The following is a 27,953-nucleotide window of genomic DNA, read 5'->3' as shown; positions in this document are numbered from 1 at the left end:
GAGGATTGCCAGGGGGAGCCATCTGGCTGAAAAGCGGAGAGGGCAATGCCACGGGCCACTCAGGCAGGGCACACACCCGCGATGCAGTTCACCCCGACGCCACAAGAGGCTGAGATTCAGTTGATAGATTTACGCCAAACCATGAATATTATCAGGATGAAGCTTGATGGGTTAGTTTTCTGTAAACTGACTTCATGGAATTAAAAAAATGCTCTTCAAACAACGGTGGGTGGTGCTTTCAACATCCCTCCGTAATTACCTGTTCTCCGTGAATAGTTCTAATGTTTTTTTTTAATGTTTATTTGCTAATAAATAAGACCCTAGTCTCTACTTGACAAGTTTAGTCTTGAGACCAATTGAGACCATTCCTACTGTTGGTCCAAAACTACTTATCTGATTGATACTTTGTGTGTGACTTCAGCCAAAACAATTTGATGATAGTCGGCCCTGACCTATTTTTGCTGTCTGTAGTTCTGACCCCAAAGTTAACATCGCGATACTTCTGATCAATCCATTCTATTAACATCACATATTGTCTATTCTATTAATGGGTAACTAAAGTGAGCTGTCCTGGGGAAATGGGCCATAGGCTCGTGCTCGCGGCACTGAAGCAAATCAAATAACAAAAACAACCCCTGTCTTCTGGTTAAAAGCCGTCTGTCCAGCTGCTGTACACAGCTGCTGTGTGAAGTGTATTTCCTGATTTTCTCCAACCAACACAAATAAGCAGTTAATCCTCACCACCAATAGAGGGCACTAGAGGTCTGAAAACTCCATCGCCGTCACCTAACATTTTTTTTCTATAGGGTGTTAATTTGTGTAAATATTTATTAACAATAACAATTAAAGTGCTTTGTAATTTTTTATTTTAAGCATTTGGTCAGAAATAGGCTTCTCAACCCGGGCTTTGTGCATAAGCAGGGACATTAGTGAGCACTTACAGTAGTATGCTATATCAAAAATCAATACTAAACCATAACAGTAGCATCTGTCATGATAGCAAAGTGACTGTGCTCTCATGATATGATCAACATCAAGTTATTGTTGTGCTTAATGTGGATGTTTAGCAATTTGTACTACCTGAATATTTGTAACCCTCAAGAAAACTAAAATATTAATATAATAGCAATTTGAAGAAGAGACACACACACACACACACACACACACACACACACACACACACACACACACACACACACACACACACACACACACACACACACACACACACAAACACAGAATCATCACACATTCAAGTTCAAGAACAACGGTTTTCAGTCCTCACATTTTGGCCTCTCAGGGACTTGGAAATAGAGGAGCATTTGAGCATTAGTCAGACAACCGTCATGTGTATCTTGTCTTAATGTTGTTGTCATGAGGTTTTTATGTGATGGAGAATGACTATTCAGTCGGAATCAAGTTCACTTCTCAGCAAAATTTCATTTCTTGAATGACCACTGCCTCAATACGGCTCATCGTGGTTTAATAATCAATCCGTTTTCTAGTTTCTCCACCATACAGTAAAATAGATATGTCCCACTCTCCAACCCCAAACATCAACCAACAGAAGCAAGGCTGAGAACAACCCCCGAGCAGTCTTCCCCGTCCAGTGTCCCTCAGACCTCTACATCTCCTGCTCGCTCTTGTAGGACTGCGGATCGAGCGGAATTGCCGTCTGCAGCATATCGAACTCCCTCTGGTGGTTGTCCATGTCCAGCACGCACATCAAGCTCTGGCGGCCCGTTGTCAAGGCAGCCGAGTCCTGTCCCGCCTTCGGGAGGTCCACGGTCACCGAGGTCCTCCTCTCCTCCCGCCTCCCCCCCGGCGACGACAGTGTCCGGCGCAAGTCAAAGATGTCGTTCTCGTCGTCGTCATCGTCTTCGTCGTCGTCCTCGCCGCAGATCAGCGCCACCTCGTTGTCGTAGCAGAACGAGCTCGGCGCCTCCTTGGCCGACGGTGGCGGTCGCGTCGTCCTGGCGGAGGGGGGCCGGCTGGCGGCCTCGTCCAGCTCCTTGGCGCTGAGGTGCGGCGTGGACGGCACCTCGTAGGTCTGGTGGAAGCGCGCGTAGTCCACCCTGTAGCGGTCGCGGTCCTCGCAGATCACGGGCTCGAAGCGGTGGCCCCAGAAGACCTCGCGGGCCAGGTAGGAGCTGCGGAACTGGGTGGACATGGCCGTAGCCTCCACCATGCCCTCGAGGATGACCACGATCTCAAAGTGCTCCGCCTCCAGGTCGGCCCGGCTCAGCGAGTACAGCGGGCTGTCCTTGTCGATCTCGTGGACGATGACGAGCGGCGACACGAGGAAGATGCGGTCGGTGCCGTCGTCGTAGCCCACGTTGAGGTCCATCTGCTCCAGGGGGACGAACTCGCCCTCCTCCGTGACGTAGGGCCGGAGGAGCTGGGCGCGCACGTGGGCCTCCACGATGTGCGAGTGCCGCAGGTTCCCCACCCGCCACATGAGGCAGAGCCGGCCGTCGCGCAGCGCGATCACGGCGTTCCGCGAGAACATCAGCGTCTGGTTCCGCTTCTTGGGCCGCGCCATCTTGGCCATGATGGTGCCGATCATGAAGGAGTCGAGGATGCAGCCCACGACCGACTGCACCACCACCGTCGCCACGGCCACCGGGCACTCCTCCGTCACGCAGCGCCAGCCGTAGCCGATGGTGGTCTGGGTCTCCATGGAGAACAGGAGCGCGCCCAGGAGGCCGTGCACGTGGAGGAGGCACGGCGTGCGCTCCCTCCGGCCCCCCGGGCCCTGGGTCGCTCCCGCCGGCGACACGTCAGACGGGTCCTGGAAGTCCCCGTGGGCCAGGGACACCAGGTAGAAGACGAGCCCGAAGAAGAGCCAGGAGAGCAGGAAGCTGACGCAGAAGAGCAGCAGCAGGTGGCGCCAGCGGACGTCCACGCAGGTGGTGAAGAGGTCGGCCAGGTAGCGCTGGCTCCGGTCCTCCAGGTTGCTGAACGCCACGTTGCAGTGGCCGCTCTTCTTCACGAAGCGGCTCCGCGGCGGTCCGGAGGGGCCCCGCGTCGGGCCCCCCCGGACGCTGGAGCCGCTCATCCCTCCCCGCTGCTGCTCCTCCTCCCTCCCGCCGGTGGCCAAGGAGGAGGTGGTGGAGGAGCGCGGCGGGGAGTCGTGGCCGTTCAGGAGACCCTGGCTGGAGACCTTACGGTGCTCGTCTTCTTGGAGGACGACGGACGCCAGGCTGAACCTGGGGGGACGGCTCCCTGACGTTAGAGGGAGCGACGCTGGCGTCATACCACACACATACCGCGCAAGTTCATCGACGTAGACTATGAGAGGATCAAACCGTTATCGTAGCAGAACAAATCATATTAAATCATTTCATCATGCATTGGCAAAAATCTGTCAACAATTATTTTAAACCCTACATCCTAAAGCTGCCAATATATGACCTGTTACACCCACATAAACAGTGTACACAAAGATTTATACAAACATAGGTACACACACACATGTATACACGCACATATAAGCATTACATTTGTGTTGAGTCACTCCTTAGCTCCCCGTTAGCCCGCAGGCTCAGAGCTAGGGATGAGCACATTCTCTGTGCCCTTTATGCAGCGGGTGGAATCAGATTATGGGAGCAGTATTAACTCTGTTATCCAACATGGGCCTTATGGTGGAGGGAATACAACTATGATTTTAATACAGGCTCAATTTTAATACATAACAAAATTGTATCAAATGATGATTGAAAGGTGTTCCAAGCCTTTCAAAACACTGTAAATTAGGTATATATGTGTGTATATATTTGCGTATATATATATATGTTTAAATGTGTGTGTGTGTGTGTGTGTGTATGTTTGTATCCTTGTGTGTGTGTATATATATATATATATATATATATGTATATATGTATATATATGTGTATATATATAGATATATATATGTATATATATGTATATATATATATATGTGTTAATAATATGTGTGCATATATACTGAAGTTCAGGCTAAATATCTTGCGTGGACAGAGTTAGCTAGCAAGGCCCTGGGTAGCTCCCTACTCGGAGGAAGGCTGTGTTGAGGTGTCACACGAGGATTAGTGGCAGAGAAGGTGAGGAGGATTGCTCTCAGGATGGATTTAGAGATTATAACCAAACACTCCGCAGGAACTTCCCAAAAACGATGACAGACACATAAGAGTCTGATAGAAAGACAGACCGATAGACAGGAACGTGGATCAACGGACATATCCGTTTTACAGTGCAGTATTTTATCGATGAAGAAGAATCTAGAAAAACGAACCTGCTGGATCGTCTTGTTCCCATCACCCCTGGCAGTGGCTCCCAGGCACCACGCTCTGGACACAGGGGCCCCGGTGGCCCTGGTCAGCCCCCTAGCACCACAGACCAGCTGCTCCAATGTCCCGGCAGTCGGACAGACAGCAAGACACACAGACAGACAGACACTGAAACAAGCTTCCTACTGGAAGAATAATTGAAACCATCCATCCCCTTCTTGTATACAGCAGCACGCAGCAGACCAATTGTCACAAAGCTGGACCAAACCAAAAGGTTCTGGGTGTGATCCCCATTCTACTCACTCCACCAGAAAGCATCCTAGAGCAAGATGACCCCTAACCCCTACCTGCTCCTTAATGACCTGTCTCTGTGCTGTCCAACCCATACCTGCTTCTTAATGACGTGTCTCTCTACTGTCTAACCCCTACCTGCTCCTTAATGACTTGTCTCTCTACTGTCTAACCCCTACCTGCTCCTTAATGACCTGTCTCTACTGTCTAACCCCTACCTGCTCCTTAATGACCTGTCTCTACTGTCTAACCCCTACCTGCTCCTTAATGACCTGTCTCTGTGCTGTCCAACCCATACCTGCTTCTTAATGACCTGTCTCTGTACTGTCTAACCCTTAACTGCTCCTTAATAAACAGTCTCTGTACTGTCTAACCCCTACCTGCTCCTTAATGACCTCCCTCTCTAGAGAGAGGGAGCAAGAGATAGAGAGAGGGGTGGCTGGAGATGGATGGATGGAAAGATACATTTATGTAGAGAATAGAGATGATTCAGTGATAGAGAGTTGAATGGATGGATGGATGGTATATTGAAGGTGGATGGACAGATAATGGATGGATGGATGGATCCAGGTGGGTTTGTTTGTTTTATTGTTCTATATAATAAAAAACATTTTAAATCACTTTTAATAACCCCTACTTTGAACCTCACATTCACACGCATACATACACTAATTTGAACAATCTTCCATACACTCATTCACACACACACACAACTCCACCAATAAGACACCCCATTTAAACCAATTACAAACCACTCCAAACTAAACCAGTTTCAACCTCCTCCCATTAGAAACCCGTTCATCCATGTTTGCAGGTCACGCCTGGACATCTGGTTGTCTGGTTCAGGTAGTGATGGTTGTATTGTATTGATAAAGTTGAGGTAGTGATGGTTGCATTGATCAATTTGAGGTATTGATGGTTGAACCGTATGAAAGACGGCCTTTAGAAGACCTCTGTCCGACCTCTGTCAGATATCTTATAGACCCGTTCATCCGTAGGCATTACCATGCAGGAGTGTGCATATAATAAGCTTGTACATGACAAGCATCTGTCTATGTGACGCAGTATTTCTTGGCATAATAACTGTGATTGGAAGCTGATGATGTTTGTGAATGTTTACCTTACTTATCCAAACCAACTACAGAACTCCTTCTGTTGCTATGAGACACCCATTTCCTCTCCAATATCGCTAAATGATTATCTTATTATTAAATAACCAACGACAACAAGTTGTTTGTTCTATCACTTTCTAATTTCGATTTGTACAAACAAGATCTAACCAGGAAACCTCTTCATAGTTTGATGAAACTTAAGTGGTGGATTAGTTATCCAACGATAAATATGTCCACTCAGGGTTTATATGACAATGTTTACAGGAAGGAGGAAGAGTACTTACCGTTATACCTGTCCAAACGCTGACTTGCTAAGGTCGAAATCACTCTGCTTCAGTTCAGCTCAAAGGTTCCATGTTCATTCTCCCAGAGTTCTGTTTGGTCAATCTTTCCTTGGCTTTCCCTCCTCTGAGAAAATCCTTTATTTTCTCCTTCACTGCCTCTGCCGTCCTCTGGCTGTAATCCTGTCTGTTAACTCTGTCCTACACACCAGCACAACTCTATAGTAGGAGGGGTGGAGGCGGAGAGGAGAGGAACTTTGTCCTCCACCCCCCACACCAGCGCAATCCCATAGGAGGAGGGGAGGAGGAGATGTGCTCTGTCCAGTCAGATCTGCTGTGTCCATCTCCTGTGAAGAGAAGGCGGTGATGGTGGGTGATGGGAAGGGAGGAGAGGAGAGGTAAGAAGAGGGGGGCCAGAGGAGTTGAGAGACGGTTTATATGTGTTCATCCGAAGTCCGAACTCTCATAACCTGCATCAAAACATGTCTCATTCCGTAGGCTCGTGGAGGCAGGGTCACGGTTGGCTGGTAGATCATCACCTCGTTGTTCCACTGGATCAGAAGGGCAGAGGAGGAGGTTCTAGTGCTGCAAGGGGTGGACTGCATGATGCAGCCTCTTACTCCTCCTGCCATCCCCCTGCTCCCTCACCTCACCGCACTAGCATGGGGACCTGAAGGCCTTCTTCTAATCCTCTACTCCTCCAGAACTCACCTTTCCCTCTTTCTCTTTCCACCCCTCTCCTCCTCTTCCACTCACACCTCCCCCTTCTCCTCTCCTAAAAGACCTCCCTATTTCACAGTTTGAAACAGAGAAACAGAGTTAAAGGTGTTTCCAGAGCCTCCATTTTCGATCAATATAGAAACTGTGTGTGTGTGTGTGTGTGTGTGTGTGTGTGTGTGTGTGTGTGTGTGTGTGTGTGTGTGTGTGTGTGTGTGTGTGTGTGTGTGTGTGTGTGTGTGTGTGTGTGTGTGAAAAGGGAAAAATGGTTCAGATCCTGCTGCTAGTGGTCAGCGAGGTTAGTTTGGGGTCGAGGGGAGAGATTTATAAATAGCCTGTAATCAGACCAGATTACTGCTGTTACCCTTTAGGCTAACGCTCATAATGCATACAAAGCATACATAGGTCAGCTATGCTAACCAGCTAGCTTCAGTCAGACCTGGCACTGGATGTTGCTTCAGCGACACACAACGCTTCGGACTCGGTCCATGTTCAGACTGCAGTAGGGCGCCATCTGGCGGTCTGCTTAGCAGCTGGTTAAGATGGACCTGGACCAGCCCACAAGCTAGCCGAGCCTCCCCCAGTCTCCCAATTCCTCCTCGCTTCCACCCCTGCCGCTGTCAGCCACGTCACCGCCACACAACCGACTTCTGTGGACGCCTGGACCCGCTGCGGCTGCACAGGAATCCGCCTACCGACTCTCTTTAATATCTCATCGGCTTTGCGGCTTTTGCGGCTTTTGCGAACATACAGAAGCCGTCAGTCCACGTCGCAGAAGAACCTTTCGCGTATCTAAGATTTACATTTGTCTCTTGTTGCGTCTCCTTGGTCGTATCAGAAGTTCAGGGTACTTTGTTTCCGTCTGGGTCAAGCCTCTGCTACCACATACGGACTTGATAGTTGGATTCAAAGTGCATCTGAGAGGTCGAACATTTCACCATGAACATATTTCGTCTAGCCGGTGACGTATCCCACGTCGTGGCGATACTCATTCTTTTTCTGAAGATCTGGAGGAGCCGATCCTGCGCTGGTATGTCGGGGGGCATTTGGGGACGTCTAGGTTAGGGTCCACTATAGGGCCATAATCACCACAACCCTTAACGTGTCTTCGTTTATTTTGGTTGCCTACATTTCACTGTCTAGTGTCTAGGCGTATAAGCGAGGCTGTGCGCATGTTGTCAAATACCTCGAGCCTTTGCTATCTGGGGCAGCGAGTCTGTTATGATGTTTTTACTGTACAGCGGGGTGCCTGCAGGACAGGCTAGGCGCTACGTGGCATAAAGTGACGTTTATCCACCATTAATTGTCCCGTGTGCTGCTGCACTTAATGTGTTCATTAGTAAAACAGAGCTGTCGGGTGAGAATCTGAAATCTTAATTAACACATAACAGGTTTGATTATTGCTTATTGAGCCTGACGTTTAAACACGGTAGTGACGTGTTGACATGTTTTTCCTGCAGGAATCTCCGGTAAGTCGCAGGTTCTGTTCGCGGTGGTCTTCACCAGCCGGTACCTCGACCTGTTCTCTGTCTACATCTCTGCCTACAACACCATTATGAAGGTATACACCCTCATACAAACTCAAACACAAGTATAACACACACTGATTCTTAAACCCATGTCTGTCCTTATAGTTGTGACTCAGAGTGTGCACTGGAGTTACCACTACAGAAGAGCAGATCAGGAGAGAATGCTTCCGCTCTCTCTCTCTCTCTCTCTCTAGGTGGTGTTCCTCTCTCTGTCCTATGCCACCGTCTACCTCATCTTCATGCGCTTCAGGAGCACCTCCACCTCCGAGCACGACACCTTTCGCCTAGAGTTCCTCCTCATCCCCGTCGTCGGGCTTTCCTTCCTGGAGAACTACGCCTTCACGCCGCTAGAGGTACCACGGAGACAGCCGCTTCGCACGCCCGTTCCAACGCAGACACGCTCGGATACAGATCATATTTATTGTCCATTTACAGTGGGTACAGGAATTGCCTTTTGACGTGGCGTTGGAACATGTAAACCCACGTTATCCCCCCACCTACAGCAGACATTAAAGGAGACAGATTATACCACCAGGTGTGAGTGTGATTAGCCGTCCCATATGACATCTCTAGTGGGCGTGTCCACCTAGATCTGTGCTGGATAGATGAGCAAGGTTTACTAAAGTCCACTGGGTAGGCTGGTAGACTGATCTATCCAGCACAGCTTGTAGGGGTGACACCGTACAGCCACAGGTCATTAAGGGGCAGTAAGGGGTTAGACCGTACAGACACGGGTCATTAAGGGGCAGTAAGGGGTTAGACAGTACAGAGACAGGTCATAAATGACCAGGTAAGGCAAGAGCAGACACTAGGAATCGACTCCTGAACCTTTCGGCTCAGAGTCAACCACTCTAAGCCAACCCCCCTCCCCATCTCTGCTCTCCAGATCTTGTGGACGTTCTCCATCTTCCTTGAGGCGGTGGCCATCATGCCCCAGCTGTTCATGATCACCAACACGGGCGAGGCTGAGTCCATCACCACCCACTACCTGTTCTTCCTGGGGCTGTACCGCGCCTTGTACCTGGCCAACTGGGTGTGGCGCTACCACACGGAGGGCTTCTTCGACCAGATCGCCGTGGTGTCTGGCGTCGTCCAGACCTTCTTCTACTGCGACTTCTTCTACCTCTACATCACCCGGGGTGAGGGGTCGTTCATTCGCCAGCCAGTTTATAATATGAGCTCACATGTCTTGGGATGGACCAGATGACTTCAGTTTTGATGCGGAAGAAGATATTCTTCCCGTTATGCTAAATTACCAGATTATTTATATTATTAACAATTTATATTATTGTAATCATGTACTCTTTTTAATAATCTGTGTGTATAGTAATAATCAATTTTTAATAACGAAAAATGTGTACATTAACCGAGGAAACAGAATATGCGTGCGTGAATAACATTTATAATATATAATGTATTTAATTCTGAATGTCTATAACCATGTAACAATATATTGCATTATAATACTCCCAGTGCTTGTAGTTCCTCATGGTTTCTTCTTCTGTGGTTTCTCTTCTCAGTCCTCCGAGGGAGTGCAAAGATGGGTCTGCCTATGCCCGTCTAGATGGACTGGTGTCCCCCCCCCGCCCCGCCCCCGATGGATTAGTGCCTTGATGAGTGGAGGGCCTTGCCTCTGATGTTTTAAGGCCTAATCCCATTTCTACCCCTTCCCCCTTCCCCTTCCCCCTCCCCCTTGTTTTGAAGGGGTAAGGGGAAGGGGTAAGGGGTACAAATGGGATTGGGCCTAAATCTGTGTGTGAGTGTGTGTGTTTGTGTTTCAGAGTGAGTGTGTATGGGTATATTTGGTTACCTAAGTGACAACAGCTGTGTGTGTGTGTGTGTGTGTGTGTATGTCTGTTTCAGTTTGAGTGTATTGATATATTTTGTTACCGAAGCTACAACAGGTGTGATTGCGTGTCTGTGTAGAACTTTTATTATAAAAAAATACTGAGTGTTAAACTGCTTTTCATCACTTTTGTAGGCCGTTTCCTTCCCTAACTTGCCACCTGTGTCCATAGAGACAACTGAAAGCAGTAAAAATGTGTTCACCTGATGTGTAAAGTACTCTATTCCTTTCAAAATTGAACATCTTTATATGTCGAGATTTTATAAGTGTCACATTTTTCACTCCAAAGTATGTTACTTAAATTGTATCAATGTTCGTAAACATCTCTCATGCTAAACTGCCCGCACTAAACTGTATTTCATGAAACCATCATTGATCAACATAATCCTTGTATTGTCTCAGATTTAGTTTGAACTATGTGTGTGTGTGTGTGTGTGTGTGTGTGTGTGTGTGTGTGTGTGTGTGTGTGTGTGTGTGTGTGTGTGTGATATTCACCCTGAACTAAATGAATGGACTTATGTTCTTCAAGATGGATGCTGTGTTAACAAGGTGTGGTTGAGTTGTTAGAGTGACACACCAGGATGTCACACACAAACCAGGCACACAAACAAGGATACCCACCATGGTTTAGTTCCGTCCAAGAATCGTTAACAAGCTGGTGAAAATGGTTTTGTCTTTGAGGAATCAATCAAGCAGCTTAAACCATGATTATTTGGCACATTGACGGCAGGAATTGAATGGCCTGCATAGTAAGCATATGTCCAAAACAAATTAGAATAATTTCTTGAGTAAATAAAACCGGACATCTCAAAATACATAATATGCAGAGGACCTAGCCACTGAGATAGAAAAAGAAAATAGAGTAAATGTATTAGCTACTCATTGTCCACTTCCCATTAAGTTAGAATGCTGACCACATCCACCTTGAGCCACCTATAGTTCACAAGAGGAACAACATGTTGGTCGCTTCTGCCAGGGATGCACAAACGGGGTCATGGCGGGCCACTGGGCTCAAACAAACACGGTTGGACCACTTGACCACTGTGATGTCACAAGATGATATATTTTGAAGTGTCTTGTTGTAACATGCAGAATGAGTTTGTCCATGAGTAAGTATGAGGGTTAATCCCTTCTGTGCACATCCGTAGAACACACGAGCACGCACGCAGGGCATCAGGGCCGGAGTGCCTTGCGGTGTTTGAATAAGACCCTCCCCCCCTCTCTCACGGCCCCACCCACCGCTCTGGCCGCCGAGGTGACTGACAGCGGCGAGGTTGCCATGGTACTGACCTTCTTCAGGGCCTTTCCTATCCCAGGCATCTTCCCCGCTTGCCCCTCCCCCTTCTCTAATAACCCCGCCCCTTCCGCTGCCCCCCTCCCCACCGCCGTCAATAGCTCGGACCAGAACTCCCTCTCCTCTTTCCGCCTGGCTGCCTCCTCCTCCCTCTTCCTCTCCTCCTCCTCTCTTCTCCCTCTATCATCCACGCTACTCCATCTCCTCTCCTCTCCCCTCCTTTCCTCTCTCCCTCCTCTCCTCGCCTCCTCCTCTCCTAGGTCCTCCCAGCTTTTTTTACCTCCCGGAATCCTCTCCTCCTGCACCTCCCGGACGGAGCCCCCTGCGTCACGGAGCATTTCGTTGCTATAGAAACCCCCCCCGTTCTCCTCCACCATCCTCTCCACCTTCTCCAGGAGCGTCTGCACCTGCCCCCCCTGCTCCCGCCGGCCGGCCTCTCCTCCCCTGTTCTCCAGCAGGTGCCATCCGCCGCGGCAGCTCCGCGCAAACTCCCTCAGCTCCTCGCTCTCCTCCAGGAAGTCCCCGGGCCCGCGGCCCTGCAGCCCCTCCTCCCCCCAGGTGAGGAGGAGCAGGGTGAACTCGGGCGCCCGGGGCCCCAGCACGGCCCTCAGCCACCCCAGGGCCCGCCGCTCCTCCTGGGTGTAGCGGCCCGGCCGCAGGGTCACCAGGAGGGCGTGGGGTCCCGGGGCGGCCAGCACCAGGAGGCCGCGGAGCAGCTCCTCTGTCACCTCCTGCGGGGAGAGGCCCGTGTGGAAGAGCCCCGGCGTGTCGGTCACGTCCAGGTTCCGACCCATCGCGGTGCCGCTGTGCGTCTGGCAGTGGTGGGTGAGGGAGCGGGGGGAGGCGGAGGAAGGGAAGGCGGAGCGCCCCAGGATGGTGTTGGCGCTGGCGCTGCGGCCCGAGCCCGTCCGCCCCAGCAGAACCAGACGCAGCGCCGGCCGGCCTGAGGAACACGCGGTTAGTCCCCCAGACAGCTCTTCATGTTTATCATAAGTATTCACTATTAGTAGTATTCATGACACAGACCTATACAAGCCTGCTGTGCAGATCTATATTAACTTTTTCATGAATATATTCACAATACGTTTGAATAAGGTGTATTTTATACTGTGTACGTTTCCTTTAAAGGCACCCAGTGCAACTTTATGTAAACATTCAATGAAAAATAAACATTCAATTTCTAGTCTTTTTTACACGTAGTAAGTTTCAATAACTCCGTACCATTACATATCGACATTCAAGGAGCAAAGATGAGACGTCGTTGTGTGGTGAGAACTGATAGAAAATCGTAAACAACAACAATCGCCGGTGGGGAGAAGCCATTTTTCCATTGACTGGAAGCCTGCTTTATTTATTGTAGGTTACAAAAAATAAAGAAAATGGCGGCATTGTTGTTGTTATCGATTTTGTATCAGTTCTCACCACACAACGACGTCTCATCTTTGCTGCTTAAATGTCGGTATGTAATGGTATGGAGTTATTGAAACTTACTACGTGTAAAAAAGACTAGAAATTGAATGTTTATTTTTAAGCCTCGAAAGTTGCACTGGGTGCCTTTAAAACATAGTTTTTAGTTGTTAATGATGTTATTTACTACAATTTCTAAGCTAACTTGACAGTATTGAGTTGTGATTTCAGTGATGATTTCGCTACAAGTATAAATGAAGAATATTATTTTCTGTATTTTCTCAACAAATATGAATATATTTATACTAAAGGCTAGATTGCATTATTTCACGGTCAACGTACCCTCTGATGACGCGGCAGAATCCAATGACGCCATCGTTTAGCGGTATGGAAATATCGTCACAAACAGCGCCATGTTGGAATTAGCAGTCAGATTTGCATGTGTTTAAGAATAAACAATCTGCGCTTCATTGCTGCTATGTTAAAACAATAACAGCATAATGGATGGACCTGCTCTTCTGCAGCATCCGTGACGGAGTACACTCGCGCATTCCGCGCATGCTCGGGATTATCCGGTGGTTTTCACTCGTTCATCTCCGTAAATCATATATATCAACCCTCCCCCTTACAATTTAATGTGTAGATGGATAACTCGTTCATGCATTTTTACATCCAAATTTGAATATAGCCTCTAGGCTACTTATATTTTTCTTATTTGCGATACATTAGAACAAGGGCAATATTATCATCATTAAAATAAAAACTGGCTCAGAACAACATTTATTTTATGATGAGAAAACAATGAGTCTTTAAAACATGTAACAGGAAATGTTGAAACAAAGGGACAATAGACTACTACAATAGAATACCAAGTGAAATGACAGAAGACCAAACCCCTGCTTGTTTCTTAATGAAAAAGTTTGTTGATTTTGGTTTGCGTAAAACAAACCCCATTAATTAAAAACTATGAGGTTTAAGGTTATTAACAACTGATAACTGTTCCACGATGTGACAGCAGAATTTATGACTATTATATATTGTTTTATATGCTCCACATTATTAAAGAAGGATGCATAGTTCATCATCAAACGGCAATGTTTTAGGTAGGCTATAGTCTTTTGCTAGTCCAATCATCACGTGAAACCTGTAGGCCTACTTCATCATAGTAATACATTGCTTGTTACCAGGAAATCTAAGTGAGTTCATGTCGGAAAAAAAAGTAAAGCAAAAGTACAAGAAGCTAAAAGAACATACAATTATTGCTGTAGGGGTAAAACAATGAGTTGCTAAACATTGTTTGAAATCTGATAATCAGAACCCTTTACCACAGGACACAGAGCAGTAGAAACAGTCATACTAAATTGATAAAGCGACATGTAAGTGCAGATATAATAATGTTTTAGAACCGTTTTTACTGCTTCTCCATCTCAGGCCTTGACAACCTCATTCCTGGTTGGTTGTCTATAGAAAGAAGACTGCAGCTGTTGACCAAGCAAACAAACCTCTGTCCGCTTGATTGCTGTTTGCTCCCGTTTGTATTAAATTCCCGAACCCTCTAACCCTAACCCTAACCCTAACTCTAACCCTTGAACCAGGAGAACCTGACCCAATTGAACCACCAAATAACGGCCATCAAACACATCCTCCAAGTCCCCCTTATCTCGATGAGGATCCCTGAACATTCTGGTTTTAAATGATCAAATATACAAATATATAAACCGACTAGAACTTGGGTACATATGAGATTGAGCCGTCCGTAAATATAATAAACCTATTAATTATAATCTCCTATTAATATTATTACTGTTCCTTCTGTCCTTGATGGTCAACTCTGTCGTCGTTTCAAGTACTCTATACATGTATATTTATTTATATATAGTATAAATGTAGTATATAATATAGTAAATATCACATGATGGAGATTATCCAGGATATGCTGGAAAGAACACATAGAGAAATATTTTTCAGTTTTGACTATTGCATTATAAAGTCTCCCATTCGAGAAGTAAAACAAGCTAGTGGTACAAATGTGCCAAGGAATGATCTCCTGTATCTTTAAGGAGTAGAACACAATCCAACGTGTCTACTTCGGTGATGTCAAGGCCTCACATGGGGTCGGAACTAAGGGTTTGTGATTGATGCAGAAGAAGTGATTGTGGCGCGATGGATGGTACATCATATTGGTGATGGGGTGGTGATGGGGTGGGGGAGCTCTTCTTCAGTCCTCTGTCGGAAGGTCAGAGGTCATCAGGAGCTCTCGTGAGATGAGGTCACCCACTCTACCTGACCTCTCCCCACGACGAGCGTGCCTGTCCTCCGGCCGTCACCGGCCGACGGCGAGCCCGGCCCCCCTAACGGACCCGCCGCCGCCGCCGCCGCCGCCGCCCCCTGCAGGGCCTTGTTCTCCCAGCATCCCTCTGGGGCGGCTGTCTCCGTGGCGATGTGATTGTCGTAGGCGTCGGGCAGCGAGGTGCTAGCCGCCTCGGGGCTCAGGTCGAGGTTGTCCAGGTCGAAGAAGGTTCCGGGCTCCCCGATGCCCAGGCCGAAGGTCTGCAGCATCTCCATCATGGAGGGGGTGGAGCAGTCGACGGGCATCGTCTCCTCCTCGATGAGGCTGAGGGTGGGCAGGATGTCCACCAGCTCCGCCATCTCCATGGGCTCCAGGACCTCGCTGATGCTATGGGGGTGGGCCTGCTCAGTGGAGAAGGGGGGGATAGCGGGAGCCACCAGACTGTCGTACCCCACCTTGGGCTCCGTCAGCGCCGGCTCCGTCAGCCCCTGCTGCAGCAGAGAACCTGCGCTGTCCAGCTCTGTCTGGTCCAGCTGGGCACTGATGTCGACTGGGTAGCCACCCTTAGCCACGCCCTCCAGCAGGGTGCTGATGGCCTGCTGTGGGACCAGAAGCCCGGGTGCTGCAGGACCCACCTCAGGGCTGACAGGGACAGGGGTGGCCACGACCAGAGCCCCTGGACACACTAGGAGACATTTAAAGAGTTTAGCCCTTATTGCTCTAGCCCTTACATTGTGCTGGACCATAACCTTTAACCTTTTGACCCCAACCCAGTAGCACCAGAACCGACCTCTGACTGAAATCACTCGTTTACTGTCTACTGTTTAGTAATTTAGCAGAAGCTTTCAATAGTAACAACATACATTGAGCTCACTCATCATTAAGGAGCAGGTAGGGGAACAGGGGGCATCTTGATCTTGTATCTTAGTATTGATGAACGGTTAAAGCTCTACCACGAGCAAACATTTTCCTTCTCTGCTCTGTGACTTCCTGTCGATACATAACGTTTTCACCCTTTCCTTGTCCACCAGTTGCCACCTGGTGGACAGGTAGGGAAACACATGGCCAGACATGAATATCATCACAGTAAAGAAATATAGTATACTTAAAACAAAATCGAAATTTGCTGTGTTCGCAGAGACTGTCAAACACAAAAGTCGCGATGAGGCGAGACACATTCTTGAACAAGGTGCTCAACCAATAGCAGGCAGCGGTGTATTGGGGGGGCCATGTGGATCAAGTTTGACCAGTTGTGTTAAGTACCCTGCACACACTACGGCAACAGAATCCCCACCTCTGCATTTCGATTTAGGTTTCAAACCAGCCCTCATGTCTGCACCACCATGCCGATGGAGAGGTAGTTTGAGGTCCCGCGGGGGGGGGGGGGGGGGCGGCGTTGCGCCTGGTACCTGTGATGCCCGGCATGGTCCTCTGGGGCTGAAGGCGTGGCGGCCAGAAGCAGCGGGCCGTCAGACTCTCTTCTTCCTCCTCGGTGTCCGGGCAGGGCGGGGGGTCTCCGCCCATCACCAGCCCCAGCGGCACCGCGCCCACCCACTGGCGCGACCGCACACACTGCAGGCAGTCCATGATCCACCGGGAGTCCCGCCACACGGCGTCCAGTCGCTACGGCAACGCAGGGTGAGTGGGTCGGGGTGAGATACTGAAGCTTTGATGCCTGCGTTCTATCATGTCCTTTAGTAGCTTTTATACAAGGGGACTTACAGTTAGTTTGGGTAGGGGTCAACCAGTACAGAGACAGGTCATTAAGGAACAGGGAGGGGTGAGACAGTACAGAGACAGGTCATTAAGGAACAGGTAGGGGTCAACCAGTACAGAGACAGGTCATTAAGGAACAGGGAGGGGTGAGACAGTACAGAGACAGGTCATTAAGGAACAGGTAGGGGTCAACCAGTACAGAGACAGGTCATTAAGGAACAGGGAGGGGTGAGACAGTACAGAGACAGGTCATTAAGGAGCAGGTAGGGGTCAACCAGTACAGAGACAGGTCATTAAGGAACAGGGAGGGGTGAGACAGTACAGAGACAGGTCATTAAGGAGCAGGTAGGGGTGAGACAATACAGAGACAGGTCATTAAGGAACAGGGAGGGGTGAGACAGTACAGAGACAGGTCATTAAGGAGCAGGTAGGGGTGAGACAGTACAGAGAGGTCATTAAGGAGCAGGTAGGGGTGAGACAGTACAGAGACAGGTCATTAAGGAGCAGGTAGGGTGGTAGTTACAGATACATAGATAGTACAGATACATATCTTGAATGACACACACACACACCTGAGAGAGCTGGGAGATGTGTGTGAGGCGTTCCCGGGCGTCCTGGACCTCCTGTGTGTCCAGCGCCTCGCGGAGTGCCTGCTGGGCCAGCTGGGAGTCCAGCTCCAGACGCACCCAGGCCTGGCAGTACTGGGACACGAAGTCCCGCTCATACGTCCAGAAGTGGACTGGAGGAACACACACACGCTATCAGTACTAGCAAGAGTGTGTATATCAGTGTGTGTACCAGTATATCAGTACTAGCACTAGTGTGTATATCAGTGTGTGTACCAGTATATCAGTACTAGCACTAGTGTGTATATCAGTGTGTGTACCAGTATATCAGTACTAGCACTAGTGTGTATATCAGTGTGTGTACCAGTATATCAGTACTAGTACTAGTGTGTATATCAGTGTGTGTACCAGTATATTAGTACTAGAAATAGTGTGTATATCAGTGTGTACATCAGTGTGTATATCAGTGTGTATATCAGTGTGTGTACCAGTATATAATTCCTAGTACAACCAGTGTGTAAATCAGTGTTGGACCATCATATCAGTACTAGTAATACCAGTGTGTATATCAGTGTTGGACCAGCATATCAGTACTAGTACTAGTGTGTGTATCAGTGAGCGTAGCAGCATATCAGTACCAGTAATACCAGTGTGTATATCAGTGTGTGTGTTTCCCATCACCTACTGAGTTCAAAGACCTGCAGTGGCAGGGTGAGTCCGGGCTCCTTGGTTCCCAGCAGAGGCCAGTAGGAGGAGCTGAAGTCCTCGCTGGGGGGCAGCAGCAGCAGCATGGACAGCTTGTCCCCAAACTCAAGCAGCTCCCGCGTGTACACACCATACTGGTAGGCCTGGCCGGGCGAGAGACCCAGAGAGAGGGAGAGAGAGGGAGAGAGAGAGAGAGAGAGGGAGAGGGAGAGAGAGAGGGAGAGGGAGAGGGAGAGAGAGAGAGAGGGAGAGGGAGAGGGAGAGAGAGAGAGAGAGAGGGAGAGGGAGAGGGAGAGAGAGAGAGAGAGAGAGAGAGGGAGAGGGAGAGCGAGAGGGAGAGAGAGAGAGAGGGAGAGGGAAAGAGAGAGAGAGGGAGAGGGAGAGGGAGAGAGAGAGAGAGAGAGAGAGAGGGAGAGGGAGAGCGAGAGGGAGAGAGAGAGAGAAGAGAGGGAGAGAGATTTACATAAAAATAAGATGCACAACCTAAACTTGACTCGAACATAGGCTGTGTTCGATTTGGCAGTCTTGTTCCCTCATTCCCTATTCCCAATATAGTGCACTATTGAGTCAAAAAGTATAAGATGATTATGCCCTTGAAATCCATCATGTGATGTGTACGCCAATCAAATTATGGGATATAGTTGTATACTTATGCACAGTTGTATACTTATTTTAATGGCGCATGGTTGGTAGTAAGTACTGCACTACTATAAAGAGAACCAGTTTGTACACATTTCAACAATTTATACACTACAAAATGGTCACATCTTAAAAAGTGCAATATATAGGGCAGATGTTGGACATATTCGGTGTGGGTGAGCATGGTGTAGTTCCTGTGTTACCCTGTAGAGGGGGATGCTGAGTTTGGTCAGCAGCAGCGTGACTGCCGCTCTCAGGGAGCGAACAAAGTCCACCAGCCCACTGCTCTCTAATTGGCCTTCATCATCGCCAATCAAATTCTGGACGCTCCCATTGGTTGTGCTGAACACGTGACTCTGAAGCCAAGTCCACTCCTCTCTGTCATAGAATCAGAAGAATAAGTTATGGACAACAGCATACGCGTTCATTTTTTAGACTTTCAATTCAAATCTCACAATCTAACATTTTATTTGAATGCCGTGGAGAGGGTGTGGTTGATGGCTGGTTTAAGCAGCCTCAAGTGGCTTAAGTCAGGTTGATTGTATTCTGGAGCTGGGTGAGGCGGGACACCTTGGGTGCACTTGATAATCATTGCACACAGGTTAAACCAGCCATCACCACACACACTTGAGAGAGCTAGACCTAGCTGGAGTGTGAAGGCCATTTAGTAGGGCAGGGACGTCTGCCACAAATACAAAATGTTGCAAATCTGAGCTGTTGGAGATGTCAGGAACTTCGTAGGGTAATGCACTACCTGAATCAATCCAACTTTATTAATAGGGCTTTTACATCAGAATGCATCATGGGATTTTTTTGTTGGGGATGCTCCCATTTTGTGATGCCTCAACAAAGTAACTGTAAAATCATACAATGATGCAAATATACCAAAACCTATTGGTTAATCAAAACTTTTGGTGTTTCACAGAGATATTTTTTAGGATATCTTTCTTATTGTGTTCCTCTCAAGTCCTCTGGCAGACGAGTACTGAGTTCTAAAGGTTCCATCTTAAGGCACCACGTTGAAGCGGACCGGTCACACACAGCTATTTCTAATAAAAGAAGTTGGACCATTGACGTCATTCGTCCAGGACTTGCATTCTCAAAATCTGACCAATGACATCTGTGGTCTATGAATAGGGTCGCTACGGTGAACCTTGAGACGTGTGCGTTGTGTCGGACCCGGGTGTGGCAGAGCAGGCTGGGCAGCCTCTGGGGAACCAGGACTCTGATCTGGTCCACGGAGCTGCAGAGCTTCAGGATGCCCACGTAGAGACCCGCCTGAGGCCGCTGGAGACTGTGTCTGTGGTAGGACAGCTTCTCCTAGGGGGGGGGGGGGTACAGAGAGATGGGGAGAGAGGGGGTGGGAGGGATTCATAGATATGGGTAGTGGGAAAGAGGGGATTGGAAAGAGGGGGTGGGAGGGATACAGAGAGAGAAGGAGTAGCGGAGACAGAGATACAGAAAGAGAGTTGAGGGAGGGAGAGATGGAGATGGAGAGGGGAAGAGAGAGATACAGAGAGATGGGGAGAGGGAGAGAGTATAGGGACTGTAAACATGGGCCCATTGAGTAGGACTTAAGGAGCAGTCAGGGCTTAGTGGGCATCATGCTTTAGGATGCCTACATGTAGACTCAGGGCCTTGGAGATCTCATCTAGAGTCTAACACCCAAACCATGAGACTATCGGGCCCAAAACTATCACTCACACACTCCCACTCACACTCAGTCTCTCACACACCCCTCCCCACCTTGAGCTGCTCTGTCAGTGTGTCGATGGCGGTGGGTTCCGGCAGAAGGGCAGTTCTGCTGCGGTTCTTCTCCAGCCGTGCCAGGGGGACCCAGTGGAGCGGGGGCTCTGGGGGGCTGGGGGAGAGGGTAGAGTGGGGTTAGAGTCACGGTGCGGTGGGGGACAGGTGGGGATGAGGTTTAAGGTGGTGCGGTAGTCTGGGTGCTCAGCCCTCAGTGCTCAGGCGGTGGTAACGAGCTACAGTGATGATGTAATGGTTTCGTCTTGCAAAACGATGCAGGTTATACGTATGTTTCACCCTACTTTACCAACCTGTGTGAGGGAAGGGGCGGGTATAATTTACACTTTAATAAACACTATTGTATGCCACTCTTGGGCCGAAGAGTATGGATTCGCCACTGTGTGTGACGGCTGATTGTAAGAAAAAAGGAATGATGGATCAATTCAACTCAAAAGATGTTGGACTCGTCCAAGATGGACGCCGGGAGAGGATTGTTTAACGGGGCTCACCTTGGGGGGTCCGACATCTCCTTGACGGTCACCAGCAGCACGTTGCCTTGACGATCCTTCAGGGGTTCGTAGTACACCTGACCCAGATCCATAGTACCAAGGGATGACTACACCAGAGGAGGGGGGACGGAAGAGAGAGGAGGAGACGAGAGTTGTGGGAGGGTGGAGAGGAGGAGGAAGAGGGGGGGGGGGGGGAGAGATAAGGGGAGGAGAGAGGAGAGTGGGGTGGAGAGGAGGGAAGTACATACAACGGGGGAGAAAGTGATGGAACAGTACAAATACATAGTAATTGATGAAGTTTTCGTTCTTAAGACACTTGTGTGAATCCGCCCCCAGGTGTACGTCTCTATGTACCTGCAGCTGGGCGACGGCTCGGAGGATGTTGTTGCGGTTCTGGATGAGGGAGGAGGGGGAGGAGTGGGCGGAGGACAGGGCCGCCTGGAGCCAGGGCACCTGCCTCCATGCACACGACAGCTGGGGAACACCAACCACATGGTCAGTACGTTCACGGGCACAGCCTAGACGAGCATGGCTACAGCTTAGATCACTTGCACAGCTTAATTCGGTGGATTCATCTAATTATTCCTGATTCACTCCAGCCTTCAAGGTTTCTCCGATATGTTTAGAGACTTATATGGCCTATTTCACATACTTTACATATTTTTCATATTTGATTTATTTCCTCATTACATCTAATATGACAACCTTTCAATCCAATTTCCTGAAATACTACAATGTCTACAATGCGTTACAACTGACATTTTTGGTGCATATGCAGAATTGAAGACCCCGAACCAAAACATGGGGTCTTTACATCGCATTATGCTAAAGTCAGGAGGGGGATAGAGGCGGGGGATAGAGGCGGGGCAAACCTTAGCGAACCACAGGAAGTGGAGGGGGATAGAGGCGGGGCTAACCTTAGCAAACCACAGGAAGTGCAGGGGGATAGACGCGGGGCTAACCATAGCAAACCAGAGAAAGTGGAGGGGGATAGAGGCGGGACTAACCTTAGTGAACCACAGGAAGTGGAGGGGGATAGAGGCGGGGCTAACCTTAGTGAACCACAGGAAGTGGAGGGGGATAGAGGCGGGGCTAACCTTAGTGAACCACAGGAAGTGGAGGGGGATAGAGGCGGGGCTAACCTTAGTGAACCACAGGAAGTGGAGGGGGATAACGGCGGGGCTAACCTTAGCGAACCACAGGAAGTCTTGGATGATGGAGGTGGAGCAGCACTGGATCTCCACCAAGGGGAGCTGGTCCTCTGAGGTCACCAGGATGTTTTCCTTGTGGTAGAAGACGGTGGCCAAGTACACGCCTCTGGAAATGCCACACAGGCTACATGTGTTAGTGGGGTTACCAGAGGTGGCACCGTCCACGCCGAACCATCCGTTCACTACATCACTACATCACATCTGTTCCATGGATTCACTAACACACATCCATATACCGTTTGATGTGTGGACAGTGTCCCTTATCGTTTTACCGTAACTATACCACTATAACCATTGCAGCATGAATCCATCACTAAGAAAATATGAGTGTGAATCCCATTCAACTCATCCATTCAAGTTATGTTATTTTGTACCCAGAGGCAGATTTAGTTTGCAGTGTGGAGTCATCATCATACACACACCTAGGAAAAGACATGGAGGAACGTATCAAACATCATCCAATTTAGGACAGTACAACAAAATGGCAAAATTACACGTTCTACAGGTCCAGATTGAAACATGAAGTGAACTAAAACAAATAGAAAAACAACATAATAACTCAGTAAAATGTTTAGGTTGAAAACATGAGGTCAAATATGAATAAATAGAATACAGCAATGAGTCAACAGAAACAGCAATCCGTAATAATAAATAATCTGTGCAAAATATAGCTATGATTTATTCCTCAGTGTAATGGCTGCGGGGACAAAACCATTTTTGTGTGGTTTTGTTCTACGCCTAGGGACAGTGAACCAACAGCCAGAGGGCAGAATGTGAAACTCGGTGTGCAATGGATGGGAACTGTCATTCAAAATGCTGCAGGTCAGTATAGATGGCAGGTTTGTAGTACCGATGTTGTACTCCCATGGAAAGGTAAGTAGTATTATTGATGTTGTAGTAGGACTATTGAAGTACTACCTCTGCAGGAGGCGGACGAACTTGGTGGCGGACTGGAAGAGCTGCTTGATGCCCCGGGACACTGACCGGCGCTTGCTGGGACCCTCTGGCGTAGAACTCTCTGGAGGAGAGAAGACAGCATTACCTAGCAACCACATCAGCAACACCATCACACGGCTGCTTCCAAAGGAGTGCAGCGTGACCTAGCAACCGCTTCAGCATCAACTCAAGGCTGCTTCCCGAGAATCACAGAACGCGCTCACAACCACCACACATGTATGTATGTGTGTGTGTGTGTGTGTGTGTGTGTGTGTGTGTGTGTGTGTGTGTGTGTGTGTGTGTGTGTGTGTGTGTGTGTCTGTGTGTGTGTGTGTGTGTGTGTGTGTGTGTGTGTGTGTGTGTGTGTGTTAGTGCAGTACCGTTGCAGTTATTATTTATATTTATGTAAACTTGTGTATATTTGCGTTGTATACCTATGAGGATATGTGTGTACTTATATGTGTGTTTGTACGTGTATAAGCACAGATGCATGCACTGATGTAGTACCTATGCAGTAGCCTCGGTACTGGGGTTCTCTGATCTCCTCCATCACCTTCCTGAGGACCTCCTCCCGAGTCCTGACCTGAGACTTGACACCTACACACTCTGTCCAGCCTACACAAAATTGTAATATTGTAATCTATTGCAGCAGCAGTATTAATGTGAAATCCATCCAATGTGAGGGCTGCAGTACTGGTTACTTACTGGAGGGGGCAGCACTGACTGGAGTGGAGCACTGCGACGGCCCCCAGCCCTTCACATTGTAGGCACTGACCCTCACAAAGTAATGCACTCCCTGCAGAGAGACTTGGGTTACTCTGTGTCTAATTGTGCGTTCATGAGCGTGTGTCGCAGTGTGTGCCCACAGGCATGGATGACTTTATATGTGTGTCTGTGTGTGCGTGTGTGTGCGTGTGTGCGTGCGTGTGTGCGTGTGCGTGTGCGTGTGCGTGTGCGTGTGCGTGTGTGTGTGTGCATGCGTGTGTGTGTGTGGTTACCGTGGTTAGGCCTGTGATGCTGTAAGAGGGGGTCTTGGTGTCGGTCACCTGTACTGAGCCCAGGATGACTTTAAAATCGGGAGAGGGGCTCCACTCCACTGGGGGGGGGACAGAGATTGGAGTCTGGTGTCAGAGTAACGTTATAGATGTCAGTATCTATCTTTCTGTCTTGTCTATCAGACCATCCTTCCCTCCCCCCTCGTCTCTATATCTAGTGACCAGTCCTGTGGCCTGGCAGTCTGGTATCCATCCCTCTGTCCCTCCTTCCCTCGACCCTCCCTCCCTCCCTCCCTCCCTCCCTCCCTCCCTCCCTCCCCCCTCACCTCTGTATCTAGTGACCAGTCCTCTGGCCTGACAGTCTGGTACCAATCTCTCCCTCCCTCCCTCCCCCCTCACCTCTGTATCTAGTGACCAGTCCTGTGGCCTGGCAGTCTGGTACCCATCTCTCCCTCCCTCCCTCCCTCCCTCTCTCCCTCCCTCCCTCCCCCCTCACCTCTGTATCTAGTGACCAGTCCCGTGGTCTGGCAGTCTGGTTCTCTGATGCCCACAAAGAGGGAGGAGGAGCTGGTCACTAGGAGCAACACGTGGCCCGGGGCAGCAGGCAGCTCTGGTGGAACAACAGGTACACACAAATCATCAACACAGCGTGTACATATAGTATAGTGCGATATCACAGTACGAAGTACAACATAGTAGTATCATATATAGTCCCTTTATGATGTGACCGCCTGCTTCCATCCCTTCTGCTCATGCTACCTCTACATTTTCTGTTTCTAGCTCTGCAACCTTTTCATCTCCTCTCTCCTCTCCTCTCCTCTCCTCTCCTCTCCTCTCCTCTCCTCTCCTCTCCTCTCCTCTCCTCTCCTCTCCTCTCCTCTCTCCTCTCTCCTCTCACAAACCGACCACCTGTTGGTTCTGGTTGGAACGCTGAACATTCCTGACATCACTCCTCAACCTCCCCGACAGAAGGAACAACAGGAAGCCTGCACTGCGTCTCGTAGGGACGGGCACTAGCGTTTGCATAACATGATGCTAAACCATGGGAGAGCCTAAATGTCTTTCCCAGATCAGTCGTAGCCTTAGGTCTCGTGACCTAGCCGGTAATTATAGGCATAACTCTATTAGTGAACAAATATGGGATGGAAGTTTACCCAGAAGGCTACATAAATAAACAAAAACAATACCAATGGGAGATAAAGATTTCAAGCCCTGGAGGATTCGGGGAAGAGTGTGTGAATGTAATAAATAACATCTGGTGCTCATATACAGCAAATCACTGTTCCAACAGATCATCATTATTAAGAATACACTATGTATACTATTGGGTAGCTTATTGGATCTTCATACACATGTCGTGGCAGGGGTTACGGGGCCTCTTGCTGTATGAGACCTACAGGTAGACTTGGGATCAAGCCCAGAACCTTTGGGCCAGGTCAGACAAACCCCCGGACCGCTAGACGACCCTGCCCACTGAGAACCCACCTGCACTGTGGAAGTTGTCCCTCATGCGACAGTAGAGCTGCTGCCGGAGGCTCCACAGGCACATCTGTCTCTGCACCTCCGCCCGTACCTGGGGCCCCGACCCCGCCCGCCGCTCCAGCTCCTCCCTCCGCTCCTCCACCCGCTGCCCCGCCATGGACACCAGCGTGTCCAGCTTCAGGGACCACTCGGTCGGCCGGCACACTGGAGAGAGGAGGAGGAGGAGGAGGAGGAGGAGGAGGAGGAGGAGGGGGGGGGAGGAGGAGGAGGAGGAGGAGAGAGAAGGAGACGAGGTAAAGCTAGGTTTGTGTTTAGTCATTCAAACACATGTGGCGTTACGAGGCCCCCAGAGCTCACCGCGCTTCGAAACAATCCACTCTTACACCAAAACCCTATGGCAGAGGTGTGTGTGTGTGTGCTCCCAATTTATGTGTAGAAGCCCCAGAGAGGAAGCCCAGTTTAAGCGAAACCGGCATCACAGTTTAAGCATCACATGATACAAATGTGTTTAAAAGACAAACTCACAGACGGGATTGTGTCGGGCGCCAGCCTTGGCCAGCACCTGGAGAAGAGGGGAGTTGTGGGTAAGCGCTGCCACATCCAGGGGGACCAGGCCTTGTTCGCTCACCCTGTTCACCCCCTTCTCCCTCTCCCTTTCCCAGTCCTTCTCTCTCCTCTCTCCCCCTCCTCCTCCTCCTCCTCCTCCTCCTCGCTCCCACAGGCTCCCCCCGCGACTCCCCACGCCTCCTGCCTTCCCCCCTGCTGCTCCTCCCGCGCTGTTCCTCTCCCGGGAGAGGAGGCTCTGCACGGCCACCGTGTCCTCGTTCTCCACCGCCTCCCACAGACTCTGGTACTGAGGGGGGAGAGAGACAGAGGGGGGAGAGAGACAGGGAGGCAGGAGAGAGAGGCAGAGAGAGAGACAGAGAGGAGGGAGAGAGAGACAGAGAGGAGGGAGAGAGAGACAGAGAGGAGGGAGAGAGAGAGACAGAGAGGAGGGCGAAAGAGACAGAGAGAGACAGAGAGGAGGGAGAGAGAGACAGAGAGGGGGGAGAGAGAGAGACAGAGAGGAGGGAGAGAGAGACAGAGAGGAGGGAGAGAGAGAGACAGAGAGGAGGGAGAGAGAGAGACAGAGAGGAGGGCGAGAGAGACAGAGAGAGACAGAGAGGAGGGAGAGAGAGACAGAGAGAGAGACAGAGAGGAGGGAGAGAGTGAGACAGAGAGGAGGGAGAGAGTGAGACAGAGAGGAGGGAGAGAGAGAGACAGAGAGGAGGGAGAGAGAGACAGAGAGGGGGGAGAGAGAGAGACAGAGAGGAGGGAGAGAGAGACAGAGAGGGGGGAGAGAGACAGAGAGAGACAGAGAGGAGGGAGAGAGAGAGACAGAGAGGAGGGAGAGAGTGAGACAGAGAGGAGGGAGAGAGAGACAGAGAGACATAGAGGAGGGAGAGACAGACAGAGAGGAGGGAGAGAGAGAGACGGAGAGGAGGGAGAGAGAGAGACAGAGAGAGACGTAGAGGAGGGAGAGAGAGACAGAGAGGAGAGAGAGAGAGAAAGAGAGACAGAGAGAGACAGGAGATAGAGAGACAGAGGAGGGAGAGAGAGACAGAGAGATAGCGATAGCGAGACAGAGAGAGAGAGGAGATAGAGAGACATAGCCAGAGAGATGGATATGATGAGAAGGGGGTGGAGAGGGACGTAGAAAAGCCGAAAGGGGGATAGAGAAATAGAGAGAGAAAGAGAGGTGTGAGAGCGAGATATAGAGGAGATAGAGAGAGAGGGGGGGGGAGAGAGACAGAGAGAGGGTAGCGATAAAGTAATGATAATATTGAACTTTTCACGATCAAAACTACAGATCAATACACAATGTGAAGAAAGTATATGATCATCATCCTCATCATAATCAATCACCCTTCTCATCCTTATCCTAATCATCATTACCCCCTCTTCGTCATCATAATTATCACCCTAATCCTTATCCCCCTCCTCATTTCTCTCCTCCTCCTCATCCTCACAGTGAGCGTGGCCTTCCAGAATCTCTTGGTGGCGTCTGCCTCCCCGGGGAGTGGCGGTTCGGCCCTCCGGAGACGCAGCGACACGCTCCTGTAGAACCGCTTGGGCGACACCGGACCCAGCGACCGCTTCTTCTGGGGAGGAGTCGTCGAGGACAGGGACATGACAGGAGGAGCAGCAGAGAGGGGAGGAGAGAGGGGAGAGATGGAGGGAAGGCGAGAAGAAGAGACGAAAGGAGGGGAGGAAGGGGGGGAGGAGAGATGGAGGGAAGGTGAGAAGAAGAGACGAAAGGAGGGGAGGAAGGGGGGGAGGAGAGATGGAGGGAAGGCGAGAAGAAGAGATGAAAGGAGGAGAGGGAGGATAGAGGAGAGAGGGAGAGAAGGTGAGAAGAAGAGATGAGGAGGGG

At 49.6% G+C, this 27,953-nt stretch overlaps 4 protein-coding genes across 5 annotated transcripts; 1 reads left to right on the top strand and 3 right to left on the bottom strand.

Annotated features, from left to right (window-relative positions):
* Positions 1–393: 393 nt before the first annotated feature.
* LOC132475957 (ATP-sensitive inward rectifier potassium channel 12-like) lies at positions 394–7,145 on the bottom strand. Of its 2 annotated transcripts, XM_060035412.1 has the most exons (3): positions 5,956–7,145; positions 4,274–4,381; positions 394–3,209 (listed from the first exon to the last, which is right to left on the bottom strand). In XM_060035412.1, the coding sequence occupies exons 2-3, from the start codon at positions 4,294–4,296 to the stop codon at positions 1,625–1,627; spliced, it is 1,608 nt and encodes a 535-aa protein (XP_059891395.1). In that variant the 5' UTR covers positions 4,297–4,381; positions 5,956–7,145; the 3' UTR covers positions 394–1,624. The 2 variants fall into 2 exon arrangements, with proteins under 2 accessions (XP_059891395.1, XP_059933343.1); XM_060077360.1 differs by having other exon boundaries at positions 4,274–7,145.
* Positions 7,146–7,281: 136 nt separating this feature from the next.
* On the top strand, positions 7,282–10,157 carry LOC132445540 (ER lumen protein-retaining receptor 3-like). The gene is made up of 5 exons (XM_060035626.1): positions 7,282–7,699; positions 8,130–8,230; positions 8,393–8,551; positions 9,085–9,337; positions 9,719–10,157. Exons 1-5 carry the CDS (start codon positions 7,609–7,611, stop codon positions 9,760–9,762), a joined length of 648 nt encoding a protein of 215 aa, XP_059891609.1. The 5' UTR covers positions 7,282–7,608; the 3' UTR covers positions 9,763–10,157.
* On the bottom strand, positions 10,094–13,438 carry LOC132445479 (GTPase IMAP family member 7-like). The gene is made up of 2 exons (XM_060035468.1): positions 13,088–13,438; positions 10,094–12,281 (listed from the first exon to the last, which is right to left on the bottom strand). Exons 1-2 carry the CDS (start codon positions 13,119–13,121, stop codon positions 11,218–11,220), a joined length of 1,098 nt encoding a protein of 365 aa, XP_059891451.1. The 5' UTR covers positions 13,122–13,438; the 3' UTR covers positions 10,094–11,217.
* A 71-nt stretch (positions 13,439–13,509) lies between these two features.
* LOC132475893 (ankyrin repeat and fibronectin type-III domain-containing protein 1-like) lies at positions 13,510–27,953 on the bottom strand. The gene is made up of 18 exons (XM_060077276.1): positions 27,550–27,953; positions 26,066–26,393; positions 25,544–25,744; positions 24,555–24,668; positions 24,062–24,159; positions 23,769–23,859; positions 23,571–23,678; positions 23,046–23,145; positions 22,104–22,233; positions 21,271–21,390; positions 20,917–21,023; positions 20,408–20,522; positions 19,815–19,981; positions 18,865–19,039; positions 18,003–18,165; positions 17,324–17,490; positions 16,445–16,658; positions 13,510–15,720 (listed from the first exon to the last, which is right to left on the bottom strand). The coding sequence occupies exons 1-18, from the start codon at positions 27,709–27,711 to the stop codon at positions 14,993–14,995; spliced, it is 3,288 nt and encodes a 1,095-aa protein (XP_059933259.1). The 5' UTR covers positions 27,712–27,953; the 3' UTR covers positions 13,510–14,992.

This window comes from Gadus macrocephalus, chromosome 2 (assembly GCF_031168955.1).
Source record: "Gadus macrocephalus chromosome 2, ASM3116895v1".
Lineage (NCBI taxonomy): Eukaryota > Metazoa > Chordata > Actinopteri > Gadiformes > Gadidae > Gadus > Gadus macrocephalus.
Note: the sequence above shows the minus strand (reverse complement) of the source record. Positions and strands in the feature narration are given on the sequence as shown.